Here is a 20775-nt window from a genome sequence, read left to right as displayed (position 1 = left end):
CACCGGAATTTTACTCCAAAATTGTCACTATTTTACAAGATCAACAAAAAAGTTGGCAATGTGATAAGTCACAATTTTATATGAAAAATGTTGCTATGTCGCATTAAAAAGTAATAATTTTACATTAAAAAAAGTAATAATTTTACGAAAAAAAAGCAATATTACAGAAAACTTAACATTTGTGCGATATTATGATAAAAGTTTGAATTTCACTCAATAACAGTCGCAAGTTTACAAGAAATGCTTAACTTGTTGGCAATTTTATGAAAAAGAGACGTAATTTCACTCGACAAAAGTCACAATTTTAGAAGAAAACTTAAACATTTTGGCATTATAAAAATAATCACCGGAATTTTACTCCAAAATTGTCACTATTTTACAAGAACAGCAAAAAAATTGGCAATGTGATAAGTCACAATTTTATATGAAAAATGTTGCTATTTTGCATTAAAAAGTGATAATTTTACATTAAAAAAAGTAATAATTTTACAAAAACAAAGCAATATTACAGAAAAACTTAACATTTGTGTGACATTATGTTAAAAGTTGGAATTTTACTCAATAACAGTCGCAAGTTTACAAGAAATATTAAACTTGTTGGCAATTTTATGAAAAAGAGTCGTAATTTCACTCGACAAAACTCACAATTTTTGAAGGAAACTTAAACATTTTGGAAATATAATAATAATCACTGGAATTTTACTCAAATTGTCACTATTTTACAAGATCAACAAAAAAGTTGGCAATGTGATAAGTCACAATTTTATATGAAAAATTTTGCTATTTTGCATTAAAAAGTAATAATTTTACATTAAAAAAAGTAATAATTTTACGGAAAAAAAAGCAATATTACAGAAAAACTGAATATTTGTGTGATATTATGATAAAAGTTGGAATTTTACTCAATAACAGTCGCAAGTTTACAAGAAATACTTAACTTGTTGACAATTTTATGAAAAAGAGTCGTAATTTCACCTGACAAAAGTCACAATTTTAGAAGAAAACTTAAACATTTTGGCAATATTATAATAATAATCACCGTAATTTTACTCCACAATTGTCACTATTTTACAAGAACAGCAAAAAAATTGGCAATGTGATAAGTCACAATTTTATATGAAAAATGTTGCTATTTTGCATTAAAAAGTAATAATTTTACATTAAAAAAGTAATAATTTTACATTAAAAAAGCAATAATTTTACAAAAAAAAAGCAATTATACAGAAAAAGTTAACATTTGTGTGATATTATGATAATAGTTTGAATTTCACTTAATAACAGTCGCAAGTTTACAAGAAATGCTTAACTTGTTGACAATTTTATGAAAAAGAGTCGTAATTTCACTCGACAAAAGTCACAATTTTAGAAAAAAACGTAAACATTTTGGCAATATTATAAAAATAATCACCGGAATTTTACTCCAAAATTGTCACTATTTTACAAGAACAGCAAAAAAATTGGCAATGTGATAAGTCACAATTTTATATGAAAAATGTTGCTATTTTGCATTAAAAAGTGATAATTTTACATTAAAAAAAGTAATAATTTTACAAAAACAAAGCAATATTACAGAAAAACTTAACATTTGTGTGACATTATGATAAAAGTTGGAATTTTACTCAATAACAGTCGCAAGTTTACAAGAAATATTAAACTTGTTGGCAATTTTATGAAAAAGAGTCGTAATTTCACTCGACAAAACTCACAATTTTTGAAGAAAACTTAAACATTTTGGAAATATAATAATAATCCCTGGAATTGTACTAAAATTGTCACTATTTTACAAGAACAACAAAAAAATTGGCAATGTGATAAGTCACAATTTTATATGAAAAATGTTGCTATTTTGTATTTAAAAAGTAACCATTTTACATTAAAAAAAGTAATAATTTTACGGGGGAAAAAAGCAATATTACAGAAAAAAAGAATATGAGAAATTGTTCCCAATTTTATAAGAAAAAAGTCGACACATTGTGAAAAAAACACTACTTTTACTTAATTGTTTTTATTTTTATTCTTTTGTAATTGTTTTTTAATCTTCATTATTTACTTCAATTTATTACAAAATTTCTCTATATAAATGTTTATTTTCCATCCATCTAATACCGCTTGTCCCTTTTGGGATTGCGGGGGGTCGCTTGAGCCTATCTCAGCTGCATTCTGGCGGAAGCTGGCGTACACACTGGACAAGTCACCACCTCATCTTGTTTTTATTTTTTTTAATTAATTTTGGCCAAAAGGGGGTGCATTTCCATTTGTTACAGACACACACTCGTTATTACATATGTTGTCCAGAAAGGGAGCACTACGAAATTTTACACACACTTGTTATTTCATATGTTGTCCAGAGGGTGAGCACTTTTAAAACCGACACACAGTCAATTTAAAAAATCCCTCCTTTTTGGGACAACCCTCATTTTGATACATTTCACCACCAGGTGGTGCAAATGAGACCATTCTCTATTAGATGCAATGGTTTTCCGTTTTGGGACCGTGATTTATGTCCTAAGTTGTTCACCGCCCCTCATATGGAAGGTACTTTCCCTTGTTGATGTCTCAAGCAGGGTAGAAATACAAGAACACACACAGACACACACACACACAACCACAGAGAAGGAAGGCTACTTTCAACCTCTTCATGGACAAATGAGAACATTATGAAGCACTTTGAAGTGCACACAAACAGCAAGCAGACATATTGATTCTCAAGAAGCTGCTCACTTGTCATAACTCACACACTTCCATACTTACACTTTTGAGTGTTTAGTTCAGGGGTCAGCAATCCACGGCAATAGAGCCACATAGCGCCGCCCTAGTGACTCCCTGGACCTCATTCAGAGATGTGTGAAAATGGAAAAAGATGAAGAACGTTTGTTTAATTAAATCCCACAGTTAATGTTGTACAGAATTCACTGATGAGAGTATTTGGCAAGCACTGTTTTGTCCTACTAATTTCAGCGATCCTTGAACTCATCGTCGTTTGTTTACATGTACAACTTTCTCCGATGCTGCCTCAGAGAGACATGTTTTATGCCACTCCTTCCTTGTCTCCTTTTGACCACCAAACGTTTTATGCTGTGCGTGAATACACAAAGTGTCACATCCCTTCTAATGCGCCCTCATCCTTGCGCTCTGCTTGTCGCACCTCGGGACACGCCCACGGTCGCGAACATCCAGCAGCAGCCGCCAGCTGCAATCATTCACCGGCAATCAGCGCACCTGCCTGTGATGAGGGAGCTGCCTCCATAAGCCTGCTCAACCTGCCATCCCGCGCCGGAATATAGCCTTCTGTTCGCGTACAGTAAGCAACGTCCTGCTTGATGCAATCCAGCTCTCTCTGGGTTTTGCCCCTCCGTGTTTTCAGTGTGTGTTCTCTTGTGTCCTCCCCGTAGTACCCTTTGTCGCCTTGGAAGTGAGCTGTGCGTCTCGATTATCCCTGGATCTCCCTCTGGACTCTGACTGCCTCCCTCGATCCTTGACTTCCCCCGCTTTGAACCCGGACCTGTAGACTTCCCTCTCCCCTGGACTTATTCATCTCTCGTTCAACATTTACGGTAACACTCAAGAGCTAGTTTACACACAGTCTTACACCATACACACTCTTGGATTTTTGTCACACTCCATTTCCTTAGTTTATTAGTTAGTATTGTTTATCCATCCATCCATCCATTTTCTACCGCTTATTCCCTTTGGGGTCGTGGGGGGCTGTAGTTCCTATCTCAGCTACAATCGGGCGGAAGGCACACCCTGGACAAGTCGCCACCTCTTATAATAAATCATTGAAGATTACCACTACCTGCTGTCTGTTGCCGTCATCTCCCTCTGCAAACCATAACACGGAGGTGAGCTTTGTTGATGTTACTGATTTGCTGGAGGGCTTATCAGGCATATGGGGACGGGGTGGCGAGGTTGGATGAGTGGCCGTGCCAGCAACCTGAGGGTTCATAGTTCAATTCCCAGCTTCTAACAATCTAGTCACATCCGTTGTGTCCTTGAGCAAGACACTTCACCCTTGCTCCTGATGGGTCGTGGTTAGTGCCTTGCATGGCAGCTCCCGCTATCAGTGTGTGAATGGTTGAATGTAGAAATAGTGTCAAAGCGCTTTGGGTACCTTGAAGGTAGAAAAGCGCTATACATGTATAACCCATTTACCATTTATTTAGGAATCCATGACTGCAAGCTAATCGATGCTAACATGCTATTTAGGCGAGCTGTATGTACATATTGCATCATTATGCCTCGTTTGTAGGTATATTTGAGATTATTTAATTTCCTTTACTTATGTCCTCTGTGTATAAAATGTGGATGTCTCAAGACACATTATCTGTGTGTAATAATAAATAAATAAATAAATGGGTTGTACTTGTATAGCGCTTTTCTACCTTCAAGGTACTCAAAGCGCTTTGACACTACTTCCACATTTACCCATTCACACACACATTCACACACTGATGGAGGGAGCTGCCATGCAAGGCGCCAACCAGCACCCATCGGGAGCAAGGGTGAAGTGTCTTGCTCAGGACACAACGGACGTGACGAGGTTGGTACTAGGTGGGAATTGAACCAGGGACCCGCGCACTCCGCCACGCCGTCCCTAATAGCCGCGTTTCAGATAGTTGTTTGTGTGCCATGTTGTTCCAGACCACAGCAAACATTACCCAGCTTGCAAATATTGTAATAAATCCACTAGAAGAAGACAGCCTGCCGTTTCCTTATGCTTGGACACACACATCTATACCTTTGGCCTTTAAAAGTCAGTCATTTCCAGGAGTTGTGTCATCCTATGAGAAGCCTTCATTTTACTAATGATTTCCAATGTTGTAAAAATATGTAGAATGGGAATTAAAATACAACATTTCTATCAATGAAGATACGCGTCAGCCTTTGATAGTAGGCTACTATAACTAATATAGAAACTTACATCATGTGTTGCCGTCATTATAACATAAATATAAGGCTTTTAAATTTTCGCGGCTACGAACAGATTTTTTTTAATTTTTTTGTATTTTTGGTCCAATATGGCTCTTTCAACATTTTGGGTTGCCGACCCCTGCAGTGCAGTTCAGCTAAATGTGTTAGTTTTCTGACATGGACTTGTTTCTTCAGCATTGTCCACACGTTTAAGTCAGTACTTTGGGAAGGCCTTACTAAAACCTTAATTCTAGCCTGATTTAGCCATTCCTTTACTACTTTTGACGTGGGTTTGGGGTCATTGTCCTGTTGAAACACGCAACTGCGCCCAAGACCCCACCTCCGGGCGGATGATTTTAGGTTGTCCTGAAGAATTTGGAGGTAGTCCTCCCACCAGTTCCATTGGCAGCAAAACAGACCCAGAGCATAATACTACCACCACCATGCTTGTCAGTAAGCATGGTGTTCCTGGTATGAAAGGGCCTCACCTTTTCTCCTCCAAACATATGTGGGCAGCACGGTGGTAGAGAGGGGTTAGAGAAGATCCTGGGTTCGATCCTGCGCTCTGGATCTTTCTGTGTGGAGTTTGCATGTTCTCCCCGTGACTGCATGGGTTCCCTCCGGGTACTCCGGCTTCCTCCCACCTCCAAAAACATTGATTGGCAACACTAAATTGGCCCTAGTGTGAATGTGAGTGTGAATGTTGTCTGTCTATGTGTGTTGGCCCTGCGATGAGGGGGCGACTTGTCCAGGGTGTACGCCGCCTTCCACCCAAATAATGCTGAGATAGGCTCCAGCGACCCCAAAAGGGACAAGCGGTAGAAAATGGAGGGACTTTAAACCAGTGACGTGCTGTCAGGGCAGGCAAGTGAGGCACTGCCAGGTGGCTTAACCATGAGATGTTCCAAAACAAAGTTATAAAATAAAATAAGTTTTAATATTTCTCTTTAGGTTTATGCTTTCCATGTGATTTTGGTGTGGTTCCTGTATATCTTGATAATTTTCATAGTCAAAATCGTGGAAATTCCATCTTTCCTGATCAAAACAATGCAGCAGATGAGAAGAGAGGCAGACACAGGCGGTGCCTCCACGGCTACACACAGTGTGTATTGGGCGTGTGCGTGTGAGGGGGCCTTCTGCCCGCTTGTGGCTGAGATAGGCCCCAAGCCCGCCCCCCCACGCGACCCCGAAGGGAATAAGCGGGAGAAAATGGATGGATGGATGGATGGAACTTAGTATGTATTGTCGTGAGGTCATGTTAGACACTGTCATTACTTACTTTCTGAAAATGTGCAGTTCAAGGGGAGGGACTAATTCAAGTGGTTGCAATTCACTGTTATTAGGAAAAGAGGAAGAAGTAGAAGAAGAAGAAGAAGACTACTGCAATCGTCATTTCTGGTATGTGAACAACAATAAGAGAACACATGGTCACAAACACAGTGGCAAGATGGAGGTTCATCTTGAAGCTGTCTAATGTTTCCTGACAATGTGTCATTGCGTGTGTATGTCAGCACTTTCTCTCATCTCCCAAAATCACACACACACACACACACACACACACACACACACACACACACACACACGCACACACACACAATCTCGTATTCCTTAGCTTCTTGAGACCTCAGAAAAATGCCTACCTCTTTAGGACCACCCTTTCTAAATATATATAAAGATGTGTATTTACAACAATAATAATATATAAATAGTACGTAAATATAAAAAAAGCATGTGAAAAATGAATTGGAATTTCACAATAAAAAGGTCACAATTTCACAAGAAAAACTTGGAATGTTGGCAGTATTATAATAAAAGTTGTTATGTCACTCAACGCAAGTCAACATTTTACAAGAAAAACTGAACATTTGGGCGGTATTATGATAAAAGTTGGAATTTTACTCAATATCGGTCGCAATTTTACAAGAAAACCTTAAAATGTTGGCAATTTTATCAAAAGAGTTGTAATTTTACTCAATAAAGGTCACAATTTTATTAGAAAAGTAAAAAAATAAAAATTGGGCTGTAATAAAAATCTGAATTTTACTTGGCAAAATTAGGACAAAAGTCATAATTTTACTCAAAAAATTTCACTATTTTTACAACAACAAACAACATTGGCAATATTGTGTTAATTGTAAATGACAAATGTCACCTTTTTGCATTAAAATGCGATCATTTTCCATAAAAAAGTAATAATTTTACGAGACGATATTGCAATATTACAGAAACAGAAAGAACATGAGAAATTGTTCCCAATTTTAGAAGAAAGAAGTCGACACATTGTGAGAAAAAAGACTGCTTTTAGTCAATGTAGAAGTTTTTTTAATCTTCATTATTTGCTCCAAGTTATTACAGTATATCTCTGCATACATATGTGTTTATTTATTTGTATTAAAATTTGGCCAAGGGGGCACTTTTCAATTTCTTACACACACTTGTTATTTCATATGTTGACCCGAGAGGGAGCACTTCAAATGTTTACACGCACTTGTTATTTCATATGTTGAACAGAGAGGGAGCACTTCACATTTTTGCACACACTTGTCATTTCATATGTTGACCAGAGGGGGAACACTTTTAAAACAACTCTAGTTTTCATACATTTCACCACTAGGGGTGCAAATGAGACATTCTCTATTAGATGCAATGTTATTGGGACCCTGATTTAAGTCCTCACTTGTTCACACCTCCTCATATGGAAGCTACTTTTCCTTGTTGATGTCTCAAGAAGGGTAGAATACAAGAACACACACACACACACACACACACACACACACAAGCCCCAACCTTGATCCCACAGGACTGAAGGGCCTTTTTTTCCTTTTTTCTCCAAAATTCCTCTCTGAAGTTTAATCTATTTTGACTGACGCCCCCGTCATTTTGTCCGGGTTCTCACATTAAGCGCCATCAGTTTGACATTGTCGTGGCCCTGCAGGCAGGAAACCAGTCGCCAGGCACGCGACCGCAAACACAAGTTAAAGTCTGAGGCGACCAAGATGGTGTCTAATGATGTCAGACGCGGGGGATGCGAAAGAGCAGCTGATTGTGCTCTTCAGCATTTGGACAATCTAACCTTGGAGATGTGATCCCCGGTTCTCTTTGCCGCACAAATAATTGTTGACATATTTGAAGCCTATCTTTCCCATGAATCCCCCACCCACACACACATGCTCACAGCAACTGGACATCCTCCAGCAGTGGGTTACAAATAGCCACGTCCTGCTTGGACGTGCACAGTTCTGCCTTAAAGGTGGCATCACTAGATTAAGAAAAAAAAAAGTAGTAAGATTGTGGGTAATTGTGTGCCAGGGCGGGATCTGAGGAGGTCCCCACTTTGCGTGAAGAAGCGCATGTAAAATGTCAATAATGAATGACAGGGAACGTCGTACGAAATTTTACAGCAAACATATTCCGAGCCCCTTCCTGCTCTGTCAGTGATAATAACATTAACCAGCGACTAACTGGTTTGCGTTTATATAAAAAAAATAAAAAAAAGTAGTAAGATTGTGGGTAATTGTGTGCCAGGGCGGGATCTGAGGAGGTCCCCACTTTGCGTGAAGAAGCGCATGTAAAATGTCAATAATGAATGACAGGGAATGTCGTACAAAATTTTACATCTGAGGAGGTCCCCACTTTGCATGAAGAAGCGCATGTAAAATGTCAATAATGAATGACAGGGAACGTCGTACGAAATTTTACAGCAAACATATTCCAAGCCCCTTCCTGCTCTGTCAGTGATAAGAACATTAACCAGCGACTGACTGGTTTGCGTTTGCGTGAAGAAGCGCATGTAAAATGTCAATAATGAATGACAGGGAATGTCGTACAAAATTTTACATCTGAGGAGGTCCCCACTTTGCGTGAAGAAGCGCATGTAAAATGTCAATAATGAATGACAGGGAACGTCGTACGAAATTTTACAGCAAACATATTCCTAGCCCCTTCCTGCTCTGTCAGTGATAAGAACATTAACCAGTGACTAACTGGTTTGTGTTTATATTTAAAAAAAAAAAAGTAGTAAGATTGTGGGTAATTATGGGTCAGGGCGGGATCTGAGGAGGTCCCCACTTTGCGTGAAGAAGCGCATGTAAAATGTCAGTAATGAATGACAGGGAACATCGTACGAAATTTTACAGCAAACATATTCCCAGCTCCTTCCTGCTCTGTCAGTGATTGGAACGTCAACCAGCGATTAACTGGTTTGCGTTTATATTGAAAAAAAAAAAAAGTAGTAAGATTGTGGGTAATTATGGGTCAGGGCGGGATCTGAGGAGGTCCCCACTTTGCGTGAAGAAGCGCATGTAAAATGTCAGTAATGAATGACAGGGAACATCGTACGAAATTTTACAGCAATCATGTTCCTAGCCCCTTCCTGCTCTGTCTGTGATAAAAACATGAATCAGCGATTAACTGGTTCGCGTTTATATTGAGAAAAAAAAAAGTAGTAAGATTGCGGGTAATCGTGTGCCAGGGCGGGATCCGAGGAGGTCCCCGTTTTGCGTGAACAAGCGCATGTAAAATGTCAATAATGAATGACAGGGAACGTCGTACGTAATTTTACAGCAAACATATTCCTAGCCCCTTCCTGCTCTGTCAGTGATTAGAACGTCAACCAGCGATTAACTGGTTCGCGTTTGTATTGAAAACCCATTTATGTGGACGAACCAGTCAAGTAAAAAGTGTCCAATTGAGGCGATGTTGACATACACGTGTGTCGACATAATGTCTGAGGAGGTCATTACTATGATGGACTGCTTCTTGTATGACTTCCTGTCCAAAATGAATGATGTTGCAATTGTTATTCTGCACCAAAAAAATAGTACCGTCATTTCCGGACCTGAATGGTCGTTTTCCAAATGTTTTCATATAAATGGTGCACCGGATTAAAGGGCGCATTAAAGGAGTCATATTATTTTTATTTTTTGTCTGAATTGAAAACACTTCCCTGTGGTCTACATAACATGTAATAGTGGTTCCATCCATTTTCTACCGCTTATTCCCTTTGGGGTCGCGGGGGGCGCTGGTGCCTATCTCAGCTACAATCAGGCAGAAGGCGGCGTACACCCACGCAGGTAATGGTGGTTCTATGGTCAAAATGTTGCATAGATCATGTTTTAAAGATCATCTTAAAGCCGCTTTCTGACCGTCGCTTCAGTATGCGCCGTTTTGTGGGCAGTCTTATTTAAGTGGCTCACTTTCGACGGCGTCTTCTCCCCGTTATCTTTGTTGTAGCGGTGTAGCGTGCAAGGATGGGAGTGGTGTCAAAAGATGGAGCTAACTGTTTTAATGACATTCAGACTTTACTTCAATCAATAACAGAGCATCATCTCCTCATCCAGAAACAACAGCACCGGAAATGTGTCCAGTGAAAAACCGTCCAACTGGAACTCTCTAATAACTAAAGAGCCTTGGGTGATTACTGTAAACTCACTACACCGGTATGTTTTAGCGCTTTCTTGGCGAGTTTACTGACAGGTATAAGTAAGAACTTCACACTACTTTATATTAGAAATGGCAACAGCGGAAAATGAATGCATCATTACAAAAAGATCGAGAAAAAGAAGAAGCCTATTGACTCTGTTGTCGGTACAGACTACAAAGGCGGATGCGCGCAATTTTTCAGCATTTATACAGATCCCAAATACAGATAAGCAGGTACCAGAAGGTAGGAAAAGTTTATTTTGCATAATATTCCTAAACAAAACGCCATATAATATGTCTTACCTTATACACACACCATAATAATACTCGTATGTTTAATGCACCAACAATGCACCAAGTGGAGCGGCTTTATAGCTTACCAAAGTCGTATTAAAACATTTACTGACAGATATAAGTTTACTGACAGATTTAAATAAGTAAGAACTTTACAGTACTTTATATTAGAAATGGCAAAATTGGAAAATGAATGCACCATAACAAGAAGATAGACAAAAAGAAGCCTATTGACTATGTTGTCGGTACAGACTACAAAGGCGGACACGCACAATTTTTCAGCATTTATACAGATCCCGAATACAGATCAGCAGGTACCAGAAGGTAGGAAAAGTTTCTTTTGCATAATATTCCGAAACAAAACACCAGATAATGTCTTACCTTATACACACACTATAACAATACTCGTATGTTTAATGCACCAACAATGCACCAAGTGGAGTGGCTTTATGGCTTACCAAAGTTGTACTAAAACATTTACTGACAGATATAAGTTTACTGATGGATATAAATAAGTAAGAACTTTACAGTACTTTATATTACAAATGTCAAAAATGGAAAATTAATGCCCCACAACAACAAGATTGACAAAAAGAAGCACTATATTGACAATGTTGTCGGTACGGACTACAAAGGTGGTCTTACCTTATACACACACCATAATAATACTCGTATGTTTAATGCACCAACAATGCACCAAGTGGAGCGGCTTTATACTAAAACATTTTTGATAGATTTTTCAGCACCGAGTGTAATGTTTTATATTTTCAATGGAACATATAAAATGTTGGTGTTGTTTGCTTGAGTGATATAGCAGTCTACACGTATCTCTTATGTTTGACTGCCATCTACCAGTCACACTTATCCGTACACAATGTACCAAATAAAATTGCATAGAGGTCAGTGAGCAAAACCAGAACTATTCCGTGCACTGGTTATTAGGCGCACTGTCCAGTTTTTGAGGGAAAACAATTATTTTAAGTGCGCCTTATAGTCGGTATTTAACAAATGATTTCCCATGAATTTGGTTCAGTACAAAACATGCATCAAATTAAATTCAGGTTGGATTTTAAAAAAGTGTAGAGGGGGGTACCCCCGAATAGGCCCAAGCCCAGGGCCCCAGTTTATCCTGAGGCGGCCCTGCACGCTGCTAGAGTGACTTTCAAAGGAGTAAACAAAGGTAGAGTGAGCACATTTAGTAAAGCATTCACCTGACTGATAAGCGCTGAAGGGGCTTTTGTGTGCACGCAGGGCCACACCCACCATCTCAACAAGTCAGCAGACAGCTTGTCTGTTGGACCTGTTTCACGTCTCCTCCTGCAGCTTCCTCCTCCTCCTCCTCCTCTTCCATGCTGGTCGTTTCCGCTGCGTGATTAGCTTTAAATTCCTAACATCCCATAGTTCAGATTCCTTGGGCTTTTCAGGCGAAGACGAGACTTTTAACACATTTTAACCTCTTCTGCTCATCTCTTTGTCCACCGACTCACCGGTTTAACCCTTTACACTGCCAGATAACCACTGCAGGCCATAAAAGGGAAGAAGCAAGAAAACGTAGAAGGAATTTGCGGGACGAGGAGTATTATTGTGCTCTAACGTGAATGCGAACGCTTGCAAATTCCTTCTTGCGGCTCATGTAGAAAAGTCATCAGAAGCATGTTATCTATTACCTCACTGGTGTGACTCATCAATAATGCACAAAAGTTCCAAACCCCATTTCCATATGAATTGGGAAATTGTGTTAGAAGTCAACATGAACAGAATACAATGATTTGCAAATCCTTTTCTACCCGTATTCAATTGAATGCACTACAAAAACAACATGGTTGATGTTCAAACTCATAAACTTTATATCTTTTTGCAAATAATAATTAACTCAGAATTTCATAACTGCAACGCGTGCCAAAGTAGTTGGGAAAGGGCATGTTCACCACTGTGTTGCATCCCCTTTTCGTTTAACAATACTCAATAAACGTTTGGGAACTGAGGAAAATAATTGTTGAAGCTTTAAAAGTGGAATTCTTTCCCATTCTTGTTTTATGTAGAGTTTCAGTCGTTCAACAGACCGGGGTCTCCGCTGTCGTATTTTACGTTTTATAATGCACCACACATTTTCGATGCGAGACAGGTCTGGACTGCAGGCGGGTCAGGAAAGTACCCGCACTATTTTTACGAAGCCACGCTGTTGTAACACGTACTGAATGTGGCTTGGCATTGTCTTGCTGAAATGGGCATGAGCGTCCATGAAAAAGACGGTGCTTAGATGGCAGCATGTGTTGTTCCAAAAGCTGTATGTACCTTTCAGCATTAATGGTGCCTTCACAGATGTGTAAGTTACCCATGCCTTGGGCACTAATGCACCCCCATACCATCACAGATGCTGACTTTTGAACTTTGCGTCGATCACAGTCTGGATGGTTCGCTTCCCCTTTGGTCCGGATGACACAATGTCGAATATTTCCAAAAACAATTTGAAATGTGGACTCGTCTGACCACAGAACACTTTTCCACTTTGCATCAGTCCATCTTAGATGATCTCGGGCCCAAAGAAGCCGGCGCCATATCTGGATGTTGTTGATAAATGGCTTTCCCTTTGCAAAGTAGAGCTTTAACTTGCACTTACAGATGTAGCGACAAACTGTATTTAGTGACAGTGGTTTTCTGAAGTGTTCCTGAGCACATGTGGTGATATCCTTTAGAGATTGATGTCGGTTTTTGATGCAGTGCCGTCTGAGGGATCGAAGGTCACGGTCATTCAATATGACGCTTTCGTGGAGTGATTTCTCCAGATTTTCTGAACCTTTTGATGATATAATGGAGCGTAGATGTTGAAATCCCTAGATTTCTTGCAATTGCACTTTGAGAAACGTTGTTCTTAAACTGTTTGACTATTTGCTCACGCAGTTGTGCACAAAGGGGTGTACCTCGCCCCATCCTTTATTGTGAAAGACTGAGCATTTTTTGGGAAGCTGTTTTTATACCCAATTATGGCACTCACCTGTTCCCAATTAGCCTGCACACCTGTGGGATGTTCCAAATAAGTGTTTGAAGAGCATTCCTCAACTTCATCAGTATTTATTGCCACCTTTCCCAACTTCTTTGTCACGTGTTGCTGGCATCAAATATTAAAGTTAATGATTATTTGCACACAAAAAAAATGTTTATCAGTTTGAACATCAAATATGTTGTCTTTGTAGCATATTCAACTGAATATGTGTGCAATTAGTGGGTGTTGCGTTGCGTGTGATCTACTAAGACTGCGTGTGCAATTGAAAAGTAGTGCAGACCGCCTTTTTAGAGGCGGTATAGTACCGAATATGATTCATTAGTCTGCGATGAGGTGGCGACTTGTCCAGGGTGTACTCCGCCTTCCACCCGAATGCAGCTGAGATAGGCTCCAGCGAACCCTTGCGTCCCCAAAAGGGACAGAAATGGATTGATGTATTCTGTTTTTATTTAGAATTACACATCGGGCCAACTTCACTGGTTTTGGGTTTTGCACTGAGATCCGAGAACCTTGCGTGAAATAGCGCGTGCAATCTATTAGTAGGTGTGTTATCTACTAAGACTGCGTGTGCAATTGAAAAGTGGTGCAGACCGCCTTTTCAAAGGCGGTGTAATACTGATTATGATTCATTAGTCTGCGATGAGGTGGCAACTTGTCCAGGGTGTACACCGCGTTCCGCCAGAATGCAGCTGAGATAGGCTCAAGCGACCCCAAAAGGGACAAGCGGTAGAAAATGGATGGATGGATGATTACCGGTATATTGCACAAGCCTTGTCCGGACAACAGCTGAGAAAACAATATCCAGGGGGTGCTTGCGGCCCAACAATGTTTAGGAAAAACTGGTTTAGTTGATGCAACTGCAGAACTCTTCTGAAACAACTCAAAAGAAGTATTATAAGGTATTACAGTTGTGATCAAAATTATTCAACCCCCACACAATTTTGGTGTTTTAGCAAGTTGGACATTTATTCCGTGTTTTGTTAACAGTCATATCAAATAAAGATGTGTCAAATAGACAAATGCAACTTAAATTGTAACACTGTATTTTACAAAATACCAAACAGTGTCATTTTTCTTAATATCTCATTGACAAAAGTATTCAACCCCCTAGTTACATGCATCTTTAGTACTTAGTAGAACACCCTTTGGCAGTAATGACCTCCTTCAAAGGTGATACATAAGCGGACACGAGCTTCTTGCAAGCATCTACAGGTATTGTAGCCCATTCCTCTTGGGCAAAGGCCTCCACTTCATTCATATTCTTGGGCTTGCGTGCTGCAACTGCCTTCTTCAAGTCCCACCACAGCTTTTCTATAGGATTTAGGTCTGGCGACTGTGAAGGCCACTCCAGAGTCTTCCAGCCCTTCTTCTGCAACCACTCTGATGTTGATTTGGAGGTATGCTTGGGATCGTTGTCCTGTTGGAAGGTCCAACGTCTCCCAAGCCTCAGCTTCGTCACTGACTTCATGACATTTGCAGCTAATATATCCTGCTAGGAAATAGAATTCATGATGCCTTGAACGCGCTAGAGATTCCCGGTACCTGACGCAGAGAAACAGCCCCAGAGTATGATTGACCCCCCACCATGCTTAACAGTAGGCAAGGTGTTCTTCTCTTTGTAAGCTTCATTTTTTTCTCCTCCAGACATAACGTTGATTCATAGGCCCAAAGAGTTCCACTTTTGTCTCATTACTCCGTAGAACAGTTTCCCAAAACCTTTGGGGTTTGTCCAGATGATTTTTGGCATACTGGAGTCTATTTTTCTTGTGCATGGTAGTCAGAAGTGGGGTGCGCCTGGGAGTTCTGGCATGGAGGCCTTCATCTCGTAGTGCGCGCCTTATTGTCTGGGACGAAACCTGCGTCCCCCCCTCTGCAATGTCCTGTTGTAGTTCCTCAGCTGTTACCCGGGGGTTTTTCACCACTGTACGCTTCAAATACCGGACAGCATCCTCTTTCTACCACACCCAGGTAGTGTTTCCACTGTGCCTTTAGCTTTAAACTTGCGAATTATGCTCTCAACTGGGTCTCTTGGAATGTGTAATGTCTTTGCTATTTTCTTATAACCATATCCTTTCTTATGAAGAGAAATCACCTCCTCTCTTGACTTCTTTGACAACTCCCTGGACTTCACCATGTTGCAAATACACAACTGACCATCTACAAAAGGGGTGTCAAACTTAAATACAGAGTGGGCCAAAATTTAAAACTGAACAAAGTCGCGGGCCAAGGTTGAACAAATTAACCTTTTAATAGGGACCCAAACAAGTTTTGCATTGAATATTGAAGAAGCAAGGCTTATATAACTTTTAAAATCATCGAGTTTCAAATAATGATAATGAAAAAATATCAATGGCATCCCATCCATCCATCCATTTTCTACCGCTTATTCCCTTTTGGGGTCGCGGGGGGCGCTGGCGCCTATCTCAGCTGCAATCGGTCGGAAGGCGGGGTACACCCTGGACAAGTCGCCACCTCATCGCAGGGCCAACACAGATAGACAGACAACATTCACACTCACATTCACACACTAGGGCCAATTTAGTGTTGCCAATCAACCTATCCCCAGGTGCATGTTTTTGGAAGTGGGAGGAAGCCGGAGTACTCGGAGGGAACCCACGCATTCACGGGGAGAACATGCAAACTCCACACAGAAAGATCCCGAGCCTGGATTTGAACCCAGGACTGCATGACCTTCGTATTGTGAGGCAGACGCACTAACCCCTCTGCCACCGTGAAGCCCAATGGCATATCAAATAAAATTTTAATAAACATTGAATGCCTCATTTCTATTTTGCAGCCTTCTGAGTTAAATATCAACATTAACTTTTTCCACAGGCTAATACATTTGAAAATTAAATAACAATGAGGTGGGCAAGGTTGGTGGTAGCAGGGGGGTATATTGTAGCGTCCTGGAAGAGTTAGTACTGGAAAGGGTTCTGGGTATTTGTTCTGTCGTGTTTATGTTGTGTTACGGTGCAGATGTTCTCCCGAAATGTGTTTGTCATTCTTGTTTGGTGTGGGTTCACAGTGTGACGCATATTTGTATATGAAATCAAATTTAACTAAAAAAATGTAATGCCTGTTTTCTTTTTGCAGCCTTCTAAAGTAAATATCATTAACTTTTTCCACAGGCTAATACATTTGAAAAATAAATAACAATGAGGTGGGTGGGGTTGGTGGTAGAATGGGGTGCATATTGTAGCGTCCTGGAAGAGTTAGTGCTGCAAAGGGTTCTGGGTATTTGTTCTGTCGTGTTTATGTTGTGTTACGGTGCGGATGTTCTCCCGAAATGTGTCATTCTTGTTTGGTGTGGGTTCACAGTGTGACGCACATTTGTAACAGTGTTAAAGTTGTTTATACGGCCACCCTCAGTGTGACCCATATGGCTGTTGACCAAGTATGGTTTGCATTCACTTACGTGTGCTTACGAGCCGCTTACATTATGTGACTGGGTCGGCACGCTGTTTGTATAGAGGAAAAGCGGACGTGACGTCCCCAATATTGTTGTCCGAGTGGAAAGCGGGAGAAATTCCGGAGAATGGTTGTCCCGGGAGATTTTCGGGAGGGGCACTGAACTTCGGGAGTCTCCCGGGAAAATCGGGAGGGTCGGCATGTATGAGTATTAGCGGTGAATGCGGTGTTATTTCGGCACCGCCGCTGTATAGTACCAGCGGGCCAGCTCTAATGTTAATATGACATTGCCTCAAGGGCCAAATGAAATTGCACGGCGGGCCAAAATTGGCCCACGGGCCAGAGTTTGACACCCATGATCTACAAGAAGCTGAGCGTCACAGTCTTTTTCAACAGTTTAATTGTTGCTCGTTATGGTTCTAATCACATCTACAGGTGTTTTCAACACCTGTTTGAAAAGACCTTATTCAAATTCTGTTCTTAAGAGTTATGATCTTCAAGGGGTTGAATAATTTTCTCAATGAGATATTAAGAGAAATGACACTGTTTGGTATGTTACAAAATATAATGTTGTAATTCAAGTTGCATTTGTCTGTTTAATGCAACTTTATTTTATATGACTATAAATAAAATATGGAATAAATGTCCAACTTGCTAAAACACCAAAATTGTGTGGGGGTTGAATCATTTTGATCACAACTGTATATTATAAAACTCCTCTCACACAAATAAAAAAGGGAAATATAATTGGGTCGACCAGCCCTGCAAAGTGTCCCTTATCTTTTTTTTTTTTAGGGAGTTGGAGACCCCAGTCATCGCTGACGTCGCCCCATTCCTAAACGCCACCATGGAGGATCAAAACGTTGGTGGATCAAACACCAGCTGAAGCTTTTCAGTCCGCCGGATTGAACTGCTGATTGCTTGAAGGTAAACGGCGTTGCAGCATATCACAAAAGGGGAACACGAACAAAGTGCTGGCTTGGAGGAAGCACCAAACAGGAAGACGCTTCTGCATCAATGCCTGATCCTGAAGCCAAGTGGAAGCACCTGGCAGGAGGGCGGCGTCCTGCTGCTCGCAAAGTCAAGACGCCAGCCGCGGTAAAAATTCCCATTTTTGGGCATTTTTTTTTGGGCCTGGTCTAAACAGTGAGCCAAACTCTTTCCATTGGATTGTGCGAGCAGTGAGACGCAGCAGCTGAAAAGAGCCCGAATTTATCCGCGCGTTACGTAACTGCAAAAGGAAAAGGCGAGGCCAGGAGGAACAACACATGACGTCATGTGTTTTTGTCAAGTCAGCAGGTCAAACTTTTTTTTTTTTCACTCCATAGTACTTCAACGACGTCAGAGTGAAAGCCAGATAATGAGCCCAAAGCGGCCTTATTTGGGCGCAGCGGCACAGAAAAGAGGAAGGTGACAGAGAAGTACCAAAACCCCCACATGCTGCCTTTTCAAGCTGCTTAGAAAACTGTTTTTCAACCACTGCGCCGCGGCACACTAGTGCAGTGGTTCACAAATGGGGGTACTTGAAAGTATGCCAAGGGGTACGTGAGATTTAAAAATAAAAATATTCTAAAAATAGCAACAATTCAAAAATCCTTTATAAATATATTTATTGAATAATACAGGGGTAGGGAACCTGTGGCTCTAGAGCCAGATGTGGCTCTTTTGATGACTGCACCTGGCTCTCAGATAAGTCTTAGCTGACATTGCTTAACACGATATGTAATGAATAATTCCGCTGGTAATCACAGCGTCAAAAATAACGTTCAAAATATAAAACATTCTCATGCATTTTCATCCATCCATCCGGTTTATACCACACCTGTTCAAGAAGTCGCATTAATGGTAAGAAGTGTTTTATTTATTGTTGGTTAGCCTCAGAATAACAATGTCATTAAAAAGAATAAGAGACTTATTATACTCTAAACATTTTGGTCTTTCTTAAAAATGCACGCATATAGTTGTATTCAGTGTTAAAAATAAATGATATGGCTCTCACAGAAATACTTTTAAAAATATTTGGCTTGTATGGCTCTCTCAGCCAAAAAGGTTCCCGACCCCTGGAATAATACGTCAACAAAATATGAATGTATGTTTAAATCAGGGTTTCCAAACTAATTTTAGCTCAGCCGAAAATGCATGTGGGCCAGACGGTAAAATCATGGCATAATAACTTAAAGGGGAACATTATCACCAAACCTATGCAAGCGTCAATGTTGCAGAAAAAAGACCATGTGTTTTTTTAACCGATTTCCGAACTCTAATTGGGTGAATTTTGGCGAATTAAACGCCTTTCTGTTTATCGCTCTTGTAGCGATGACGTCAGAACGTGACGTCACAGAGGTAATACACCCGCCATTTTCATTTTCACATTACAAACACCGGGTCTCAGCTCTGTTATTTTCCGTTTTTTCGACTATTTTTTGGAACCTTGAAGACATCATGCCTCGTCGGTGTGTTGTCGGAGGGTGTAACAACACTAACAGGGAGGGATTCAAGTTGCACCACTGGCAAGAAATCTGCCGCCAGACCCCCATTGAGTGTCTGCACATTTTACCGGCGATGCCAAGACAGATATAGCACAGAGATGTATGGATAACCTGCAGATGCATTTGCAACGATTAAGTCAACGAAATCACAAAGGTGAGTTTTGTTGATGTTGTTGACTTATGTGCTAATCAGACATATTTGGTCACGACATGACTGCCAGCTAATTGATGCTAACATGCTATGCTAATCGATGCTAACATGCTATTTACGCTAGCTGTATGTACATTTGAAACTAGATACCCACAGTTAATGTGAAACAAACACTTACCAATCGACGGATTTAAGTTGCTCCAGTGTCACAAGATGCGAAAGTCCTGATCGTTTGGTCCGCACATTTTACCGGCGATGCTAATAAGGCAGCCATGCTATGGGCCACTTCATTAGGTACACCCACGCTATGGCCGAAAAACGTCAATAGCTATTCGCTCAATAGCTTCAGTTTCTTCTTCAATTTCGTTTTCGCTATCTGCCTCCATACTCCGACCATCTGTTTCAATACATGCGTAATCTGTTGAATCGCTTAAGCCGCTGAAATCCGAGTCTGAATCCGAGCCAATGTCGCTATATCTTGCTGTGGTAACCGCCATGTTGTTTGTATTGGCAGCCCTGTATGACGTCACAGGGAAATGGATAGTGGTTTTGAAGATAGCGAAAATAAGGAACTTTAAAGCTTTATTTAGGGATATTCCGGGACCGGTAAAGTTTTGAAAAAAACTTAAAAAAATACAACAAGCCACTGGGAACTGATTTTTATTGTTGTTAACCCTTTTGAAATTGTGATAATGTTCCCCTTTAAAAATACAACTACAACAACTTTAATGTACATATCACAAATAGTGGTTTTGTCGAAACACTTCAAGTTAGTGAAAAAATTCTGAAGAAAAAATGTGCAGTTTCAAAAACACAATGAAGAACACAATGAACTTGGACTTTATGTAAGTTCATAAACTGTGAAAAGAAATGCAACAATGCTAGATTTTTTTGTGGACATGTTCCATAAATATTGATGGTAAAGATATCTTTTTTTGTGAAGAAATGTTTAGAATGAAGTTGATGAATCCAGATGGATCTCTATTACAATCCCCAAAGAGAGCACTTTAAGTTAATGATTAATTCTATGTGTAGAAATATTTATTTATAAATAAATCACTTGTTTATTTTTCAACAAGTTTTTTTGTTATTTT

At 40.2% G+C, this 20775-nt stretch overlaps 1 protein-coding gene and 1 long non-coding RNA gene across 4 annotated transcripts in view; one reads left to right on the top strand and one right to left on the bottom strand.

The window, feature by feature from the left end:
• The window catches only part of LOC133544215 (transcription elongation factor A N-terminal and central domain-containing protein), a 40133-nt gene that overhangs the window by 16785 nt on the left and 2573 nt on the right, over nucleotides 1-20775 (bottom strand). Inside the window, exon 1 of one of the 3 annotated variants that reach the window (XM_061889351.1) lies at nucleotides 11838-12078. The exons of the other annotated variants lie outside the window; for them this stretch is intronic. Within the exon in view, the coding sequence (XP_061745335.1) occupies nucleotides 11838-11892 (55 nt within the window). The 5' untranslated portion in view covers nucleotides 11893-12078. Of the gene's footprint in view, nucleotides 1-11837; nucleotides 12079-20775 lie in introns of those variants that run through there. 3 annotated transcript variants of the gene reach the window in all.
• On the top strand, nucleotides 2245-19314 carry LOC133544216 (uncharacterized). Its single transcript, XR_009804608.1, has 4 exons — nucleotides 2245-3301; nucleotides 3393-3554; nucleotides 6255-6309; nucleotides 17837-19314. It is a non-coding gene; the product is annotated as an uncharacterized LOC133544216 (long non-coding RNA).

This window comes from Nerophis ophidion, linkage group LG27, assembly GCF_033978795.1.
Source record: "Nerophis ophidion isolate RoL-2023_Sa linkage group LG27, RoL_Noph_v1.0, whole genome shotgun sequence".
Classification (NCBI taxonomy): domain Eukaryota; kingdom Metazoa; phylum Chordata; class Actinopteri; order Syngnathiformes; family Syngnathidae; genus Nerophis; species Nerophis ophidion.
Note: the sequence above shows the minus strand (reverse complement) of the source record. Positions and strands in the feature narration are given on the sequence as shown.